The sequence below is a fragment of the Drosophila subobscura genome, chromosome O (assembly GCF_008121235.1).
Source record: "Drosophila subobscura isolate 14011-0131.10 chromosome O, UCBerk_Dsub_1.0, whole genome shotgun sequence".
NCBI lineage: Eukaryota > Metazoa > Arthropoda > Insecta > Diptera > Drosophilidae > Drosophila > Drosophila subobscura.
In genome coordinates this window covers 26,081,540-26,096,456 of record NC_048533.1, presented here as the reverse complement: position 1 = coordinate 26,096,456, position 14,917 = coordinate 26,081,540, and the positions used below count along the sequence as shown (strand labels likewise).

At 45.9% G+C, this 14,917-nt stretch overlaps 6 protein-coding genes across 6 annotated transcripts; 5 read left to right on the top strand and 1 right to left on the bottom strand.

Annotated features, from left to right (window-relative positions):
• Positions 1–37: 37 nt before the first annotated feature.
• Positions 38–851, top strand: LOC117896814 (39S ribosomal protein L32, mitochondrial). The gene is made up of 3 exons (XM_034805319.1): positions 38–178; positions 232–486; positions 545–851. Exons 1-3 carry the CDS (start codon positions 94–96, stop codon positions 805–807), a joined length of 603 nt encoding a protein of 200 aa, XP_034661210.1. The 5' UTR covers positions 38–93; the 3' UTR covers positions 808–851.
• Positions 836–2,109, bottom strand: LOC117896813 (methionyl-tRNA formyltransferase, mitochondrial). The gene is made up of 4 exons (XM_034805318.1): positions 1,867–2,109; positions 1,486–1,810; positions 1,267–1,429; positions 836–1,210 (listed from the first exon to the last, which is right to left on the bottom strand). The coding sequence occupies exons 1-4, from the start codon at positions 2,040–2,042 to the stop codon at positions 846–848; spliced, it is 1,029 nt and encodes a 342-aa protein (XP_034661209.1). The 5' UTR covers positions 2,043–2,109; the 3' UTR covers positions 836–845.
• A 106-nt stretch (positions 2,110–2,215) lies between these two features.
• Positions 2,216–3,859, top strand: LOC117897600 (protein spindle-F). The gene is made up of 2 exons (XM_034806558.1): positions 2,216–3,081; positions 3,141–3,859. Exons 1-2 carry the CDS (start codon positions 2,346–2,348, stop codon positions 3,527–3,529), a joined length of 1,125 nt encoding a protein of 374 aa, XP_034662449.1. The 5' UTR covers positions 2,216–2,345; the 3' UTR covers positions 3,530–3,859.
• A 76-nt stretch (positions 3,860–3,935) lies between these two features.
• LOC117897601 (carbonic anhydrase 2-like) lies at positions 3,936–7,037 on the top strand. The gene is made up of 5 exons (XM_034806559.1): positions 3,936–5,189; positions 5,542–5,654; positions 6,152–6,242; positions 6,307–6,569; positions 6,633–7,037. The coding sequence occupies exons 1-5, from the start codon at positions 5,108–5,110 to the stop codon at positions 6,996–6,998; spliced, it is 915 nt and encodes a 304-aa protein (XP_034662450.1). The 5' UTR covers positions 3,936–5,107; the 3' UTR covers positions 6,999–7,037.
• Positions 7,038–8,490: 1,453 nt separating this feature from the next.
• LOC117896794 (putative carbonic anhydrase 3) lies at positions 8,491–9,728 on the top strand. The gene is made up of 4 exons (XM_034805290.1): positions 8,491–8,763; positions 8,823–8,913; positions 8,966–9,385; positions 9,449–9,728. Exons 1-4 carry the CDS (start codon positions 8,548–8,550, stop codon positions 9,634–9,636), a joined length of 915 nt encoding a protein of 304 aa, XP_034661181.1. The 5' UTR covers positions 8,491–8,547; the 3' UTR covers positions 9,637–9,728.
• Positions 9,729–11,988: 2,260 nt separating this feature from the next.
• Positions 11,989–14,901, top strand: LOC117897082 (pickpocket protein 28). Its single transcript, XM_034805720.1, has 9 exons — positions 11,989–12,320; positions 12,410–12,616; positions 12,669–12,986; positions 13,045–13,165; positions 13,226–13,375; positions 13,436–13,640; positions 13,721–13,886; positions 14,033–14,208; positions 14,314–14,901. The coding sequence occupies exons 1-9, from the start codon at positions 12,034–12,036 to the stop codon at positions 14,568–14,570; spliced, it is 1,887 nt and encodes a 628-aa protein (XP_034661611.1). The 5' UTR covers positions 11,989–12,033; the 3' UTR covers positions 14,571–14,901.
• Positions 14,902–14,917: the final 16 nt, after the last annotated feature.

The window sequence follows — 14,917 nt, the reverse complement described above, 5'->3', positions numbered from 1 at the left end:
GAGATGGAATATCGGCTGCATATAAATAAAACAGCTGTTGTCCGCGTTCCACCACCTAATCACGTTTACGTAAATCCAACAATTTTCTGTAAAATGTCGAAAAATTTGTTTTTATCAATTACAAACTTTGTTAGAACCTTGGAGCGACTTTTCCTTCCCTATGGAGGACATCCACCAGGTGAGTGACAACCAGTTGCGACAAAGCGAAGCTAACTCTGCTTTAATTCCCAGCGCTGGCTCTGGCCGGCTTTCAGCACGAACATGGCAGCACCAGCAGCAACAACCGGACACAGCAGGAGTTCAGTTTGAAGGAGCTGATTGGCAATGGAATGCTCTGGGCCGTGCCCAAGCACAGGCGTTCCGTGGAGAAGCGTCTCAACCGCAAATTCGGCTATCCAGAGTACGTGTGGAAGCCGCTCAAGGTGAAGCAAAACATCCGCTCGTGCCAGACATGTGGCCATGACCACGAAATGGGTGTGCTGTGTCGTAAGTTGCCGAGAAAATGATGCAAATGCACTTCTGTTAAACATATCTATGCCAACAGCCTTCTGCTACAACAAGGTGCTAAAGGAAACGGAGGATATGCAGGCGAAAATCCAAGAGAAACTCGGCCTGGATCCCATCGACAAGGAGGTTATTGTGCTGTACGAGGGCGAGAAGGCCGAACAGACTGCCGAGAATCTGGAGGGCAAACGAATTGTGGAAATGAAGAAGCCCCGTCCCATGTGGTTCACCAAAAATCTACTACAGAAATCCACACAGCCACTGTCGGAATCGAAGGAGGTGAAACCCTCCGATCTGGCATAGATATTAGGTCACTTTGTGCATTAAAACCTACTTCGTTATCAACAGGCAACTTGTTTATTGTGTGTAAACTGCAACGAGCTCGCTTGCCTCAGGAATCCATTGCTGAAATCCATGGCACTCATTGGTTTGCGTCCCTCCACGCGCAGCTGCAGCACTTCCAGCTGCGTGCCCTGGGCACAGCCTATCAGCAGAGACTTCCTCGAGCGTTGGTAGCTGAAATGGCCTGGTGCCTGCACCGCCAGCTGCTTCTCAGGCAAGCGCAGCTCCAGCAGTTGTATGTGCTTGTCCAGAAAGCTTGTCGTAAGATTTTTGTAGCCATACAGAGCTCTATGCCGGGCATACAACTCGTCGGCGCTGTGGTCTGTCCACAGTACTTCTGTCACTTTGGATGTGATTTTGGGAGCTGCGGGTAAAGGATTGATAAGAGCGTATTCCCGAGCGTACGATGAAGGTGTTTACCATAGCTGGCAGTTGCATTTTCCTGTGGCTTGGCATTCTTCAGCCTGTCGGACAAGTTGTTCACAGTATCCACCAGCAAGTCAGCGCCCAAAAGCGCCAATGAGGCATAGAGCTCTGGCATGTAGATATCCCTTCTAACAGGAACTTCACGCTGTGCCAGAACCTAAAAAAAAAAGCAACATGTTGGCAAAAGAAATCTCCATTTGTCCCATTACTTACAGCACCAATATCAAAGTGATGTGGCTCAATTTTCATTATGGAAACGCCCGTGCTCGCATCGCCCCTCATAATCGCGTAGATGATGGGTGCAGCTCCTCTCCAGCGAGGCAGCAGGCTGGCATGCACATTGATCATTCCGAGCGGAAAGGCATTAATGATGTGCGCAGGAATCATGTGACCAAAGGAGACCACAACGCCCAGATCGTAGTCCGCGCATTGAGGCTCTGCGATGGGCCACCGCTGCAAGGGGAGTTTCTGCCGCTCCGCATAGCTTCGCACACAGTTGGCGGGACTCTTTAAGGACGTTACCACGCCCAAGTTGTGACTGCAAGTATTAACATATTATTTATTCAGATTTGTTCTCAAAGTTACTTTAATCACCTGCAATTCTTGTGAAGTGCCTGAAGACTGGGCAACGAAAAGTTGTCTGTGCCGAAAAACAGAATTCTAGGCGGCTCGCGGGTTGTTATACAACGTTTGATTATGGGGCACACACTTTGCCACGCTTTTCTCTTGTATTTATAAAAGTTATTGACTAGTTTCTGGCCATAAAACATAATTAAAAACTATTGGATAATATGCCGCGCAGAAGTAAACAAAAACAGCTGTGCTAGTGGTGCCATCGATGACACTATCGATAAGAAGTAGTGTAGCCGTATATTACAACCATTTCGGTATTTTTTGAAGTCGAACTACGGTATATAACGGTATATTTCATTGCGGTCACACTGTAAAGAACAAAAACAAAAAGAGAAAAATTATAAAGCGAAATTTCGAAGAATTTGAATTGAATTTGAAGAATTGGAAAGCAGCAGGCTGCAGATTTGTGTGCAACTGCATGTGGACTTGGGTGAAGCGTAATGGAGGCAACAGCTGCTAAGACAACCATCCCCCCGGTCAGCACCAGCTCCAGCACAACATCCAGCGAAAAAATGAACTACGCACTGCAAGTGGCCCTGCAGACGATCAAAGAGCGGTGCATACAGCTGCAGCGGAGGGTGACAAGCATGGAGGAGGAGAACCAGCGACTGCGCGAGGCCAACGCCAAGGGCTCCAGTGCTGTCCAGCCGGGCAATGGCGGCGACGATTCGTTGTCGCTGCGCACACAAGTGGCCGAGCTGCAGCGCCAGAAGGATCAGCTGGAGGAGCACATCGGCATGGTGTCGAACGAGAATCGCAGACTGTGGTCGCGGCTGTCACAAATCTCCAAGGACCAGCAGCAACAGCAGCTGCTGCTGGCACAGGCCCCGGCAAAGGCCGAGGATGCGTCACCCGACTCGCGTGCCAATCAGAATCTTATTCGCTCCAAGACTTTCACACAGCACTCGCCAAATCCGCACTTGCGCCAGAAGATGATCTCAGATGGCCTGAGGGACATCAGCCTCGAGGAGATAGTGCTGGATGACTTCGGGGCCGGCGACACCGAGATGGGCTGCTACCCCTATGGCCTGCCCGTGGAGGAGACAACGGCCAGTGAGCCAGATGCCAATTTGGATGCCAAACGTTGCATGGATGGGCTGCAGGATCTGCGACGGGAGGCCATGAAGCAGCAGCAGGAGCTGAGCTCTGCCCTCACGCTGCTGGAGACCCGTTTTGGTGAGTATTCGCATAACTGAGGGAAAACTTATATTTATTGTTATCTTATCTATGAATAGCACTGCAGCCCTGCCCGGAGTGCGCCCAGAAGGCTGCCAAGAAGCCAGAAATGGCAGATAAGAGCCTCGAGACCGATGAGAGTCTCAACAACGAGCTAAAACTCTACCACAGCGAGCAAAATGATCCACTCAATGGTAGCCACAACGGGCACGGTTCTGCCCCTCCCTCTCGGATGAACATAATCCAAGAGAAGCTAAAGGCCGACGCTGCCGATGCCATGGAGAAGACCTGCCCCATGTGCGGCAAGCAGTACTCCAGCCAGGTGTCATTCAACGCGTTCCGGGAGCACGTGGAGATGCACTTCATAGACGACGCCTTGGAGATGGAGATCGAGGGCAGTGTGGAGCGACAGTTCGAGTTCGTTTCGCATACGGTTGGCGACTTCTGACCCAACAAACGTATATATTTTGCCACTGAACTCTGACGAATAGCCCAATTCCCCCAACATAATGGTTGAAATTAGTGTTACAGTTTGAAAGCAATAGGGTGCATAGAACCGCGTGCTTCTCGTTTATTCCCCTGGGGGCATTGTTACGTTTCTATTGTCAGATAGATAGATATAGGCAGATAGAATATACATATAATCATTAATCAATCAAAATCAGTTGCATAAATTGAATGCTCCTTTTATACAGATACTTTAACTATAGTGTGTGTGTATTTAGTTTTTAGTTATAGAATGCAAAATACTTGCGGATTAAATGTAACCCCTCGAAAATGCTAAGCGACTTTCTACTGCCGCAGCGACAATCTTCTTGCGATATCGGAGATTCATTCATTCAGCAGTGATTGAAAAGTGAAACTGAAAGACTTCTCCAGCTTTGTCCGTCCATAATTGTGTGTCCAATATACATACATAGTAATAATGACGAATGCTTGGCCCATTGTCATGCCTAATTGGCGCCTCTTATGCGCGTTTCCCAACATTATGGATATTATGAAATGGTTATCAAAGAAGTTATTGCACAAAAAAGTATGCGGCGTGTGTGGAACTGATTAGTGTCTCCCGCGAGGTAAGAAGCAATTAATCAGATTTAGCAGAGCACGGAAGGTGCCCCTGAAATGTTTGACAAATTTATTTTCAAATGCAAATTATTGCAGCTACTTTCTTTAGCTGTCACAACAGGGCAGATTCAATTTTTGCACAATTTGTATAAACTTGGAGGAAGCTATAAGACTAAGGTAGGTCAATATTTTGTCTGTTTAGGAGGTAAAACTTTATTTAGCTGCAAGTGAACTCATATATCTCACCGAAAAATGTGTATTGTTGCACCCATCTTAATGGATCTAATAAAATAAATGTTAAATAAGCGAAAGGAACTTTAAACGCCACACAGCCTTGCGCTGTTGAACCGCAAACACCTTTTCCTCAAAAAGATTTTTGTTTTCCGCATTTCCATCCAGGCTTGAGCCATTCTTTCAAGAGCATTTATTAAATGCTTTTCCATCGCTCCGAAGATATTGCACAGACTTCAAGTAATCCATCATTTATCATTTCGAAAAGAAACGACTGCAATTAGACTGCCAGTTGCTGGCTGCTACTGTTTGGCGTTTGATTTGCCACTAATAATCGCCCCACTTAGGTTTTTCGATTTGAACCCGATCCCGAGACGTTGCGGTGGCATACGCTAGGCTACCGTGCCGCTACCGTGGCACAGTCGTAACTAAAGACACTATAAAAGTTATCGAGATGTGGGGGAACCGTTTCAGTTGTGCGACGACGGCCGCCCCACCAGCGACAACAGCAGCAGCAACAGCAGAAGCATTTGCCAACCGTTAGTTATAGTTAACCGGGAGATCGGTATATTCGTATTCATATTCGCACATTCGCATATGAGAAATTATGCAAAACTGAAAGCGACCCGAGACAAAGATAAAAAACACGCGCGTTTCCATTTCCCAGCATCAATTAAAGAACCATAAACAGAACAATCGGAGATTGCATTGCCGCATCTATAAAACAACAATGCCAGAATCGAGAATTTTTCAAAAACTTTTACTATTGCTGCCGCTTGCCTATACGCCGCATCCACAACTGCCACATAATGGTAATCCCATTGGGAATAACTACATTCCAGAACTCGAACAATCATATAAGTGCAGCAAGTGAAATTGTAACTGAATGACATATGTTTGAAAGAATGTTAAAATTTACAGAATTGAACCGAACCAATTCCACCATCGAACTCTTTTTTCCATAAACAATCAATAATTAATCATTCCATGCCTTGTTTGGGGAGCAGCCAAATGAGAGAGTCGATCGGTGTCGAATAAAATTACATCTGAACAAATTTAAAACTTATTCATGGTCTGCGCTAATAGGATTATGAGCCGCTTATCGCCTCAACGAAAGTGAAATTTGTCTCAGACCTGGTTTCTGTTTCAATTTCGATTTTACAGATGACGGCGATCATGAGGTGCAACATTGGAACTACGAATATCATGGGAACGACTGGGGTGGCACATGTCGGACGGGACTACGGCAATCCCCCATCCGCTTGGCAGTTCATAAAGTGAGTTCTACGAACAAAACCTGGGTTCATCCGAAGAAAAGGTTGTAAAGCTCATGAAATAACATATTTTCTAAATGTGATGTTGCAACTCGTAGAAATAGTGCAGTTGAGTAAACACTAGGAAAAGTCTTGTTAAAGTGCTGAAACTTTCAAAGAATTTTCATGTAGCAAGCGCAGAAGAAGTTTCAAATCCCTTTAATGGACTTTAAAATGTTTTACCTCATAAGTACCTCAAATACTTAATGAATATAATGAAAAGGGGTGTAGTTTTCTCGACCTTTTGGGTACTCTTATGCTTAACCATCCATTTGTTTCCGCTGAGCGCATTGAAAGCTAATTTGATGAACTTGAGCACAACAAATTGCTTCCGAATGAGACAAATTGGAAACTCTTTTAGCGCACACTTTTCGCATTACCAGAGTTAATGGTTTTGAAGGGGTGCTGTAAGGGAGAAATTCATTTCAATATACTCACATTTTCTTCATGCCCTCTGGCAGTCGCTGATCGTACCACTGCCGCGGATTGTGTTTGGGAATTACGACACAAAGCTGAGATCTCCGCTTAAGTTGGTGAACAACGGGCATTCGGGTAGGTCATGATTCAATTAACATTTACATATTCCCCTTTGATACTCAAAGATTTCCATTCGTAGCTCACATGGACATACCCGAAACGCTTGACAACAGCAAACCGTTTATAGCTGGAGGCCTCCTCAAAGGTCGTTACATTGCGGAGGGTCTCCACTTCCATTGGGGATCCCCGAACTGGCGGGGCTCTGAGCATTCCATCAAAGACCAACGTTTCGATGTGGAAATGCACATTGTTCATAGGAATTCGAGGTATGCCGATCTCAAAGAAGCGCGTAATCATAAAGATTGCGTCGCTGTGCTTGGAGTTATGTTCAAAATTGTCCAAGTAAGTTTTCCTAGAAGCTTTTTGATCCTCAATTGAAGTTACACCTGACCAATTGTTTTTCAGCAACCGGATAGCGTGTTTCCCGGTCTGAATAAAATCTTTGCTCAGCTGCCAAAGATTAAGAAATACAAACAGGAAGCGAATATCGTGGGCAGTCTCACATTGGGCCAATTGCTTGGAAATTTGAACACCCGCGACTTTTTCACCTACAGAGGATCACTGACGACGCCTGAATGCGAAGAATCAGTTACCTGGACCGTGTTCTCCCAGCCCCTGCCCATAAGCTTTGCGGCTGTCTCGCGATTTTGGAACCTGCGCAGCAACGACGGTTACAGATTGGTCAACAATTATCGAAGTATACAGCCACGGAATAGCCGTCCCGTGTACTATCGCACCAGCCCGAATCAGATAAGCAATTTGCTTGGCTAGTAATGATCGTTGGAGGTCCAAAGATGGGAGCGCAACATATACTCGAATTATTTATTTTATATTTTAGGATAAGCAAAGTTGTTACACAAATATTTGTTTGGATTATAAATTATTGAAATGAAATCTACGGTAACTTTAATGTATGGATTAAAGATATGTGAAAACTTGTTCCACCGACCGAGAGGCGCTTAAGAAGAACCAGTTCAATATCTGGTCACAAGGCAATCCCATAGTGCACTTATTTAGCAATTAAATGTATGATACATAGCTGAAAATAATTTTATGAACACAAAATAACCTTAGACATCGATAATAATGACACCAGAGTCGAGGAAGAAGTCGCAGATATAGAATATTTTATAGATATAATTGATAGTATAAATATTAGCCAAGACGCGCTGAGGCAATGTCTGGGATCAGCTGAGCGATAAGCATGAACACATCGGAACAGAATCTGCATAGAACTAATGCCTAATGACGTTTGCTTAAACTGCTCGTGTAAGGTTCATTTGTAATGTCTTGAAGTGATATAATGACTAATGTTAAATTGATGACCTCCCAGAATTATCAGCTGGAAAAGTACTTGGGCAAATAGAGCCCTAATTTTCCCGATATAAATTAATTTACGTGCCCTTTTGTGGCGAATGGGAAGTTTCTGGTGTAAAGATTCTACGAGCATAACAGCCAAAGCTTACCCAGACACGTATTGATCTGAAACTCGTTCGCTCTCCTTCTCAATTGGATTCGACACTTTGTTAATTTGTAGTCGGATTCACGCTGCTGGAGAATTGCCAACGTAATTTACCACTGCACTATTTTTATATGCCAGAGCGTACATTGACTCTGAGCAGAAGTTTGCAAACAAGAAGAGAGCGAAGAGTCTTCTAACAGCATCTGCAAGAGTATCCAAAGCTTGAATCGTTGAAGTTTGCTTTCCTTTCTTCTTTCCCATTTAGTTCTAAATCAGAGCAGTGTTTCCCATCTTAAAGATGGCCAAAGGTGCCATTAATTACACGCTGTGGTTGCGGCAAAACTGAATTATTGGATTATCTGGTTTGCCAGATGCAAAAACTTCAATAGGCGGATCACAGCTAAGCTGCGATGGTGCACAGTGGCACCTTTTCAGGATTCAAATTGCAGAAGCAAAGAAATAAAGAAGAAAATTTGTTTTTTAGGAGCCTTTTTGGTCCATGGCTATGTACTGTGCACCGAATTACTAGTAAGAGTTTCCCATAAATGTATTTGCATATTAAATGGAATATTTTCTTGAGTTTCTGAATACTCATTTTTGCATTACTCAAACTTGGATTTTTGACGTTCATTTTGACTACTTTTAATGAGCAAAGGGTGCCACTGTGCGGCATTTGCAATGTAACTCAAACTGCAGGTGATTGCGCTTATCAGAACCAGCCTTGTAACACGCCCATTAAGAAGTTATTGCTGATGCAAGTGGGCTACTGCCAGTATAAATAGTCCTGCCTGGCTCTGGGAAACTCACAGTGTTCTTGCAATCTCCTGCAAGAGCAGAACGGCTTGAAATCATTCGAAAATGTTTCTTTTGCCTACTCTCGGCTTCCTGCTGTTCCTCAGCTGCTGCTGCTGCTCCAACGCCTTGATAGAGCTATCGGAGCAATATCTGAACGACATTAAGCTCGACCAGGCGGCTGACCAGTCTGACTATAACTACGACCATCAGGGCGATGACTGGGATGGCCTATGCCAGACGGGAAACCGACAGTCCCCCATTGTTCTCAATATGTACGATGTAAGTTTCGAATGCCGACAGATTGGGGAATATAACCAGATGGGGAAATGCTTTTTCAGACTGTGCCAGGGAACGTGCCTCGCCTTCGCTTCTTCAACTATGACAGTTATCTGCAAACTCCGCTGGTATTGATGAACAATGGCCACACAGGTGAGTAACTAAATGATCATTTGAGTCATAGATTGAACTTGATTTTGTGCAGCCAACCTGGTCATACCACCCACTCGAGATGGACAGCGTCCCATTGTCACTGGTGGACTTCTCCCGGGAGTCTTTGAGGCCCAGAGCTTGCACTTCCATTGGGGATCGGAAAACTCCAGCGGCACAGAGCATATAATATTGAATTTGAGAGACAGCGCACAGGTGGAGGCGCACATTGTGCACAAGAATATTCGCTATAGAACTGTTGCGGAGGCCAGTATGCATCCGGATGGCCTGGCCGTTCTGGCAGTTCTGATCCGCTCCGCAAGGAGCCCCATGGCATCGACTAACAACCTCGTCAAGATCTTCAATCGGCTTCCTCGCATTGTTCGATCGGGCACCAATGTCACAATAACTGGTCAATTGACTGCTGCAAATCTGATGGGAGATATCATAACGGGACAGTACTTCACCTATAATGGTTGGTACACTCACAGAAAATGTTCTTTATTTGTACTCTTCACTCGGTTTGATCTCTTCTTAGGATCGCTGACTACGCCGGACTGTGCCGAGGCTGTTACATGGGTTGTGTTCCCACAAATCGTCAACATTTACTACCGGATAGTTGAGAGACTGTATAACCTGAGAGACTCGCGCTCAAAGCCCTTGATAAACAACTATCGCAGCATACAAGACACAAATGGAAGACCAGTCTACTATCGAAACTTTTAAAAACGAAAAAAATGTTTTAAATACCTTCAAGAGAAGCTTTATGCTTTTTCTACAGCAGAATAAAGGAGTAACATTTTAGTTAATGTGCTTAATTACACTTTGGTTTTATTTAATTGAGATATCATCTGGGATAAGAACTTACAAATTTAATTTCTGAGTGCCACAATTCATTTTATTTTTACATATTTGAACCTAAATGACCTTTTTTACCCGACCCGACTCTTTCTGTTGTAGCACCCAGCTTTTGTTAGTTACAAACTTTGTACGCAAAAGTATGCCCTGACACTTTTGGTGCTGCCAGATTGATCGATAATGCTGGCTTTTCCCTCTGGTTACACTTTGCCGGGTTTCCATGCAAATTTAAATATTCTGGAGCTCAAAGTCTGTATTATTAAATCAGTAAATGATGATTAAATTTGCATAGTCCAAATAATAAATTGAAACAAATATTGAGTATAAATGTAGCAGAGCTCATATTCGTGGATTAAACAAGCTTCCCTCTGCCGGATGAGTGGAATGCAGGCAAGAAATCGTTTTGGCTTGAGCTTTTGTCTGGATATGACAGATTTACTGCGCCATATATCCCCGCGAACAGATACGGCAAACTATTGGCGGCGGGATTAACGCAGCGCAGGGAAATGAGAGTGGGAGAAATCGAGACTAGCACTGGGGACTGTGGCCCGGTGGACCGGTGGCAAGATAAAAGGCAAGTCGGCATCGATGCTGCTCATACGCAACGCTCATACAACGGACGCACACGCACAGACAGGGGACACAGGAAGGGGTCCACATATGGGCGGGCTCCATAGACAATTTGCATTTGCAATTTTCACTGCAGTGCCTCTTGGATGTCCTCTCGCAAACCCCTGCACGTACTCCTGCCCCTCGGCTTCCGCTTTCCATTGACTGTTACTGTCGTTTTCTCGTTTTTCGCGTCTCGCTGCGCACTGCATTTTTCACATTTTTCATTTCCGTTTCCGCTTCTACCTCAAAAAGAGAAAAGAATAACCTCCCGCCCCCACACTGGGCCACCCACTTCCACTCCCACACTGGCAACCTCATACCCAGAATTTGCGCGCTTTGTGCGTTTATCTTTGCCTCCGACTCTGCCTCTGACTCGGCTCGCTCTTTCCCTGCCTGCTGGTATGTCTCCTGCTTATTTGCAGATTAATTTGGCTGCTTCTACCTTTCGTCCCGCTCTGTTGGTAGTCTCTGACTCACCTGGGGAGCAATTTGTCGCACAATCCTTTGTCACCAATCTGAAGCATCCACTTTATTCAGTTGCAAATGCGCCATTTCCGGCCACGTCGATATGTTGCAACCATCGCATATCCATGCAGCTCCATTTGTGTATTATCCCTCAAGTGAACCGTCAAACTAATGTTGGTCTTGGCAGAATGTCTTTCTGGGCGTCAACATTTCAATGGATTAGACTGGAGTTAGAGCCTTCTTAGATCAATCAACACTGATGCTTCAGAAATTAACTCGATCTCTCTTTGGTTTGGCATCTGCATCATTGTTTGATTCAGATGGCTCTGCACCCTGTGTGATGTGCCATCATTCAGCAGCAACACTTTGGGCATCCCTCTGACTGATTCGACCTTTACATCAACGCATTCAAGTGGTGCAGCTTGATGACAGAGCGGCATGTAATACGTGAAGTTGAAGAGCTACTGTAGCTATCCTCTTAATGTAATCCACATGCTTCTGTTTTTTATTCCAAAAATAAAGAAGAGAAGAATTTATCATTGCAGGGTTTGCTCTTAATTAAAGGCTTTGGAGCTCATCATCATTATAAATATTTTCTTAGGACTAGACTCGAGGCCTATAATCCACTTTTTTAATCAGAACAAATCTGAATTTGTTTGTGCAGAACCAACACGTGTCCTCCATTTGCCCACCCAGTTCATAATCCAAAAGGAGAGGGAGTAAACATGATTTTTTTGTTTTTGTGGGTGAGGTGCGGTGAGGGTAGGGGAGGACACAAGTTGTTCCTGCTGTTGCTTTCGCTGATGATGATGATGTTTCCGCTGGCTGACATTTAACGCGCATTTAACTAATTTCATTTTAAATTGTTGACAATTAAGGGGAATTGCCAAGACGAATCGAGAGAAGGAGACCAATGCCTCGAGTACTTCGTGGGAGTTTCCCCCGGCAGCATTTTCCCCATCCACTCCTGCAACGCTGAGCGACGAACACCACGTGCCATGTCGCAGTTAATTTGTTGGCAATAAGTTGGAACACAAGGCCTAATTACAACAACACGCACGACATGACTGCGAAATTTTCATTAAAATGAGCCAGAAAGCCTACGCCAGAGTCGGGTGCGAGTACAATGGATCCAGTATCCGACACACGGTCTCCAGCGTCCGTCCAACAGTTGCAATCGGAACAGCAATGGCAAAGGAGGCACTGCCCTTTCGACTGGCCGTGGGTAGAGCTGCCTGGTGGATACCCCATCCAGGACCAAAACCACCGCAATACCATCGCAAATCCACTCGACACGCACCTGCGACCGTGCCTGTGACGGTGACGGTGACGAACACGGTCATGGTCAGTGCCGCGACTTCGGCGGAGGATGCGCGAAAATTGCCATTTGCTGCCGCTTTAAAGGATTTGCTGCAGAACCTGTCCTTTCATTGTTATGGCAAATTAGTCGAGAACGGCCGTCGCATTCAGGAGCGGTAAGCAGTGGACTTGGGACATTGGAGCTCCATCCAGCAACCTTTTCAATTAGCATTAGCCATTACCCAAAACCGTTAACCACCCGCAGCTTCTTCTGGCTCATTTTCCACATAACTGCCCTGAGCGTTCTAATTGCATTCCTCTGGGGTACCTACACGAACGGGATCCAGGAGGCTCTGGTGACCACGATGTACCATCCGCTGTATCCCATTTGGAAGGTGGAGTTCCCCGCGATATCCGTGTGCAGCTTTAATCGCATATCCGAGCGTGCTGCCTGGCGTTACGCCCTCGAGCTGTAAGTCAAATGTTGTTTCCAGATCAAATAATTATCCTACATATACTGTAAGGAGCCTCAAGGATCCAAGGCAGCGCGAGGTTAGCTTCTTCTACGACCAGCTGAAGGACTTTTTGTCATTGTTCTACATTTCCAATGAGACAACGGACATTGACAGGGCCCTGCGCTTTCAGAGCTTCCTCGATCGGTTCGATGTTGAGCCACATGAGCTCTTCTTCAATACCAGACGCCGCATGCACTTCCTCACACCCAACTGCAGCGACATGTTTGTGTCCTGCCGCATTGCAGGACGTACCTTCGATTGTCTCGAACAGTTCGAGGAAACCCTCACAACTCATGGCTACTGTTGCACCTTCAACTATGATGGCAGGTTCGCCAACCATTGGCAAAGTCTTCAGTGTAAATTTTGTGTAATTGCATCATTTTAGGTATGTGAACAAGCGGGACTTTCGACAACGTTATTTTGGACCCGAAATGGGCCTGGTGTTGACTCTAAAGACAATGCCCAGCGACAGTTTTTACCAAGTGAATCCACAAAAGGGTTTTAGGGTAAAGGAGACACAAACACTCGCGCTATCTAGAGATTGATACAAGAGAATCCTGTTACAGATTTCCATATATGAGCCACATAGCTATCCGGATCCCTATTCCGGCGGAGTGGCCGAAAGAATGGCCAAGACGGGCGTCAACACCTTGCTGCCTGTAAGGGCAAAGATCTTTGAAACGGTGCCCGAAGCTCGCAGGATGAGTAAGACGGTGGTAGGTATCCATTGATGTTCTAAGAAAATAAATCATTCACTCTTTAATATGGTGGACTAGCGCAAGTGTCTCTTTGCGGACGAAATGCCATGGATCTTTGCCCGTCGCTATACTTTCAGCAAGTGCATCTCCGCCTGCCGAGCCCGCAGCGTTGTCAGCCTGTGCGAGTGCGTTCCCTTCAGTATGCCCCAGCGGTATATTGATGGGAGTGAGACGCGGCTCTACTGCACGCTGCAGCACAATGAGTGCCTCAGGCGCTACGCGTGTGAGTTAATCTGAAATGCATGGGAAATATACTTGTGCTCGCATTACTTATGTACATGCAATGTCATGTCCCCTGTCCAGTTAAATGGTTGAATGTCATCACCAGTCGCGAGAACGTCACTGGCCTGGAGCACGAGATGCAGGATGCCCTCTACTGTCCACAGTGCCTGGCCTCCTGCACGGAGACGCGCTACAGCGTGCGCGGTGCCATGACACTGGCCCTCCCGAGCACATCGAAGTCCCCACCGTAAGTCCGCTGGAAACATGAATTCATGGCGCTGGCTGCGCCTTCAATTGAGTTCAATTTCCATATGGAATCACTCCATGGCTGGACCCCTTTCCCAGGGGGGTTGACTGCTTGCCAAGAGATCGTAAAAGTTTTTCATTTTGCAGGCGAAGCAGCCTTGGACCTACTGCCAATAACAGTTACGGCCATGCCAGCTCCAGCTCCAGCACCAACTCCAACTCATCCTCTCAGACGGAGATGGCTGTGGTTCGTATTTATTTTGCCGAAACGCACATTCAATACTTTCGCCAGATTATTAAGAGTGCCTGGTACGAGACCTTCAGTGAGTATTCGCATACAAAATAGGGGATGGCATGGAGTGGGCTTTGGGGGGGGGGTGGCTGTTACAATTTTGCATATCTCACCAGCCATTATCCTCGTTTGCCAGGTACAATTGGCAACATCTGCGGCATTATAGCGGGCTTCTCATTGATTGGCATCTGCGAGCTGTTGTTTTTTCTAGCCAAACAATTATGGCAAGCCTGCAAAGCGGAACTGAGGGCAGAACTCGCACACATTCAATGGCGGAAGGAGCACCAACACCCCACTAGGGGTACAGGGCGGCAGCACCTGGGAGCAGCAGCAGGAACATCAGCAGCTGCAAGGGCACAGGAGCGACCAATGGAGTTGTTTATCCTGCCGTAATTGAGCGAAATGCATCGTTAATTTTAAAGCTCAGTGATTTTTATGCACATCCTTTGTGTACTCCATTGATCGACTTCCAGCTGGATGGGAATGGTGTGGAGTATACTGTAGTGGACTGTGGAGTCCGCTTCAAGAGCACTTACTTTGCATGGTCATTGTCATATAAAAATAAACAGCGAACCTCCACGTACGATTGCCAATTGGTGGACTGGGAGTGGCTTGGCTTGAAGAGCTGCCAAAAAGGCCCAGACGGTGACATTAGCGCCAGCAGTTGCTACATTCTTTCTGGCCATTTGCCCACTTTGGGGTCAGCGGCAGTTATGGACCACAGAATACACGAGCCTCCT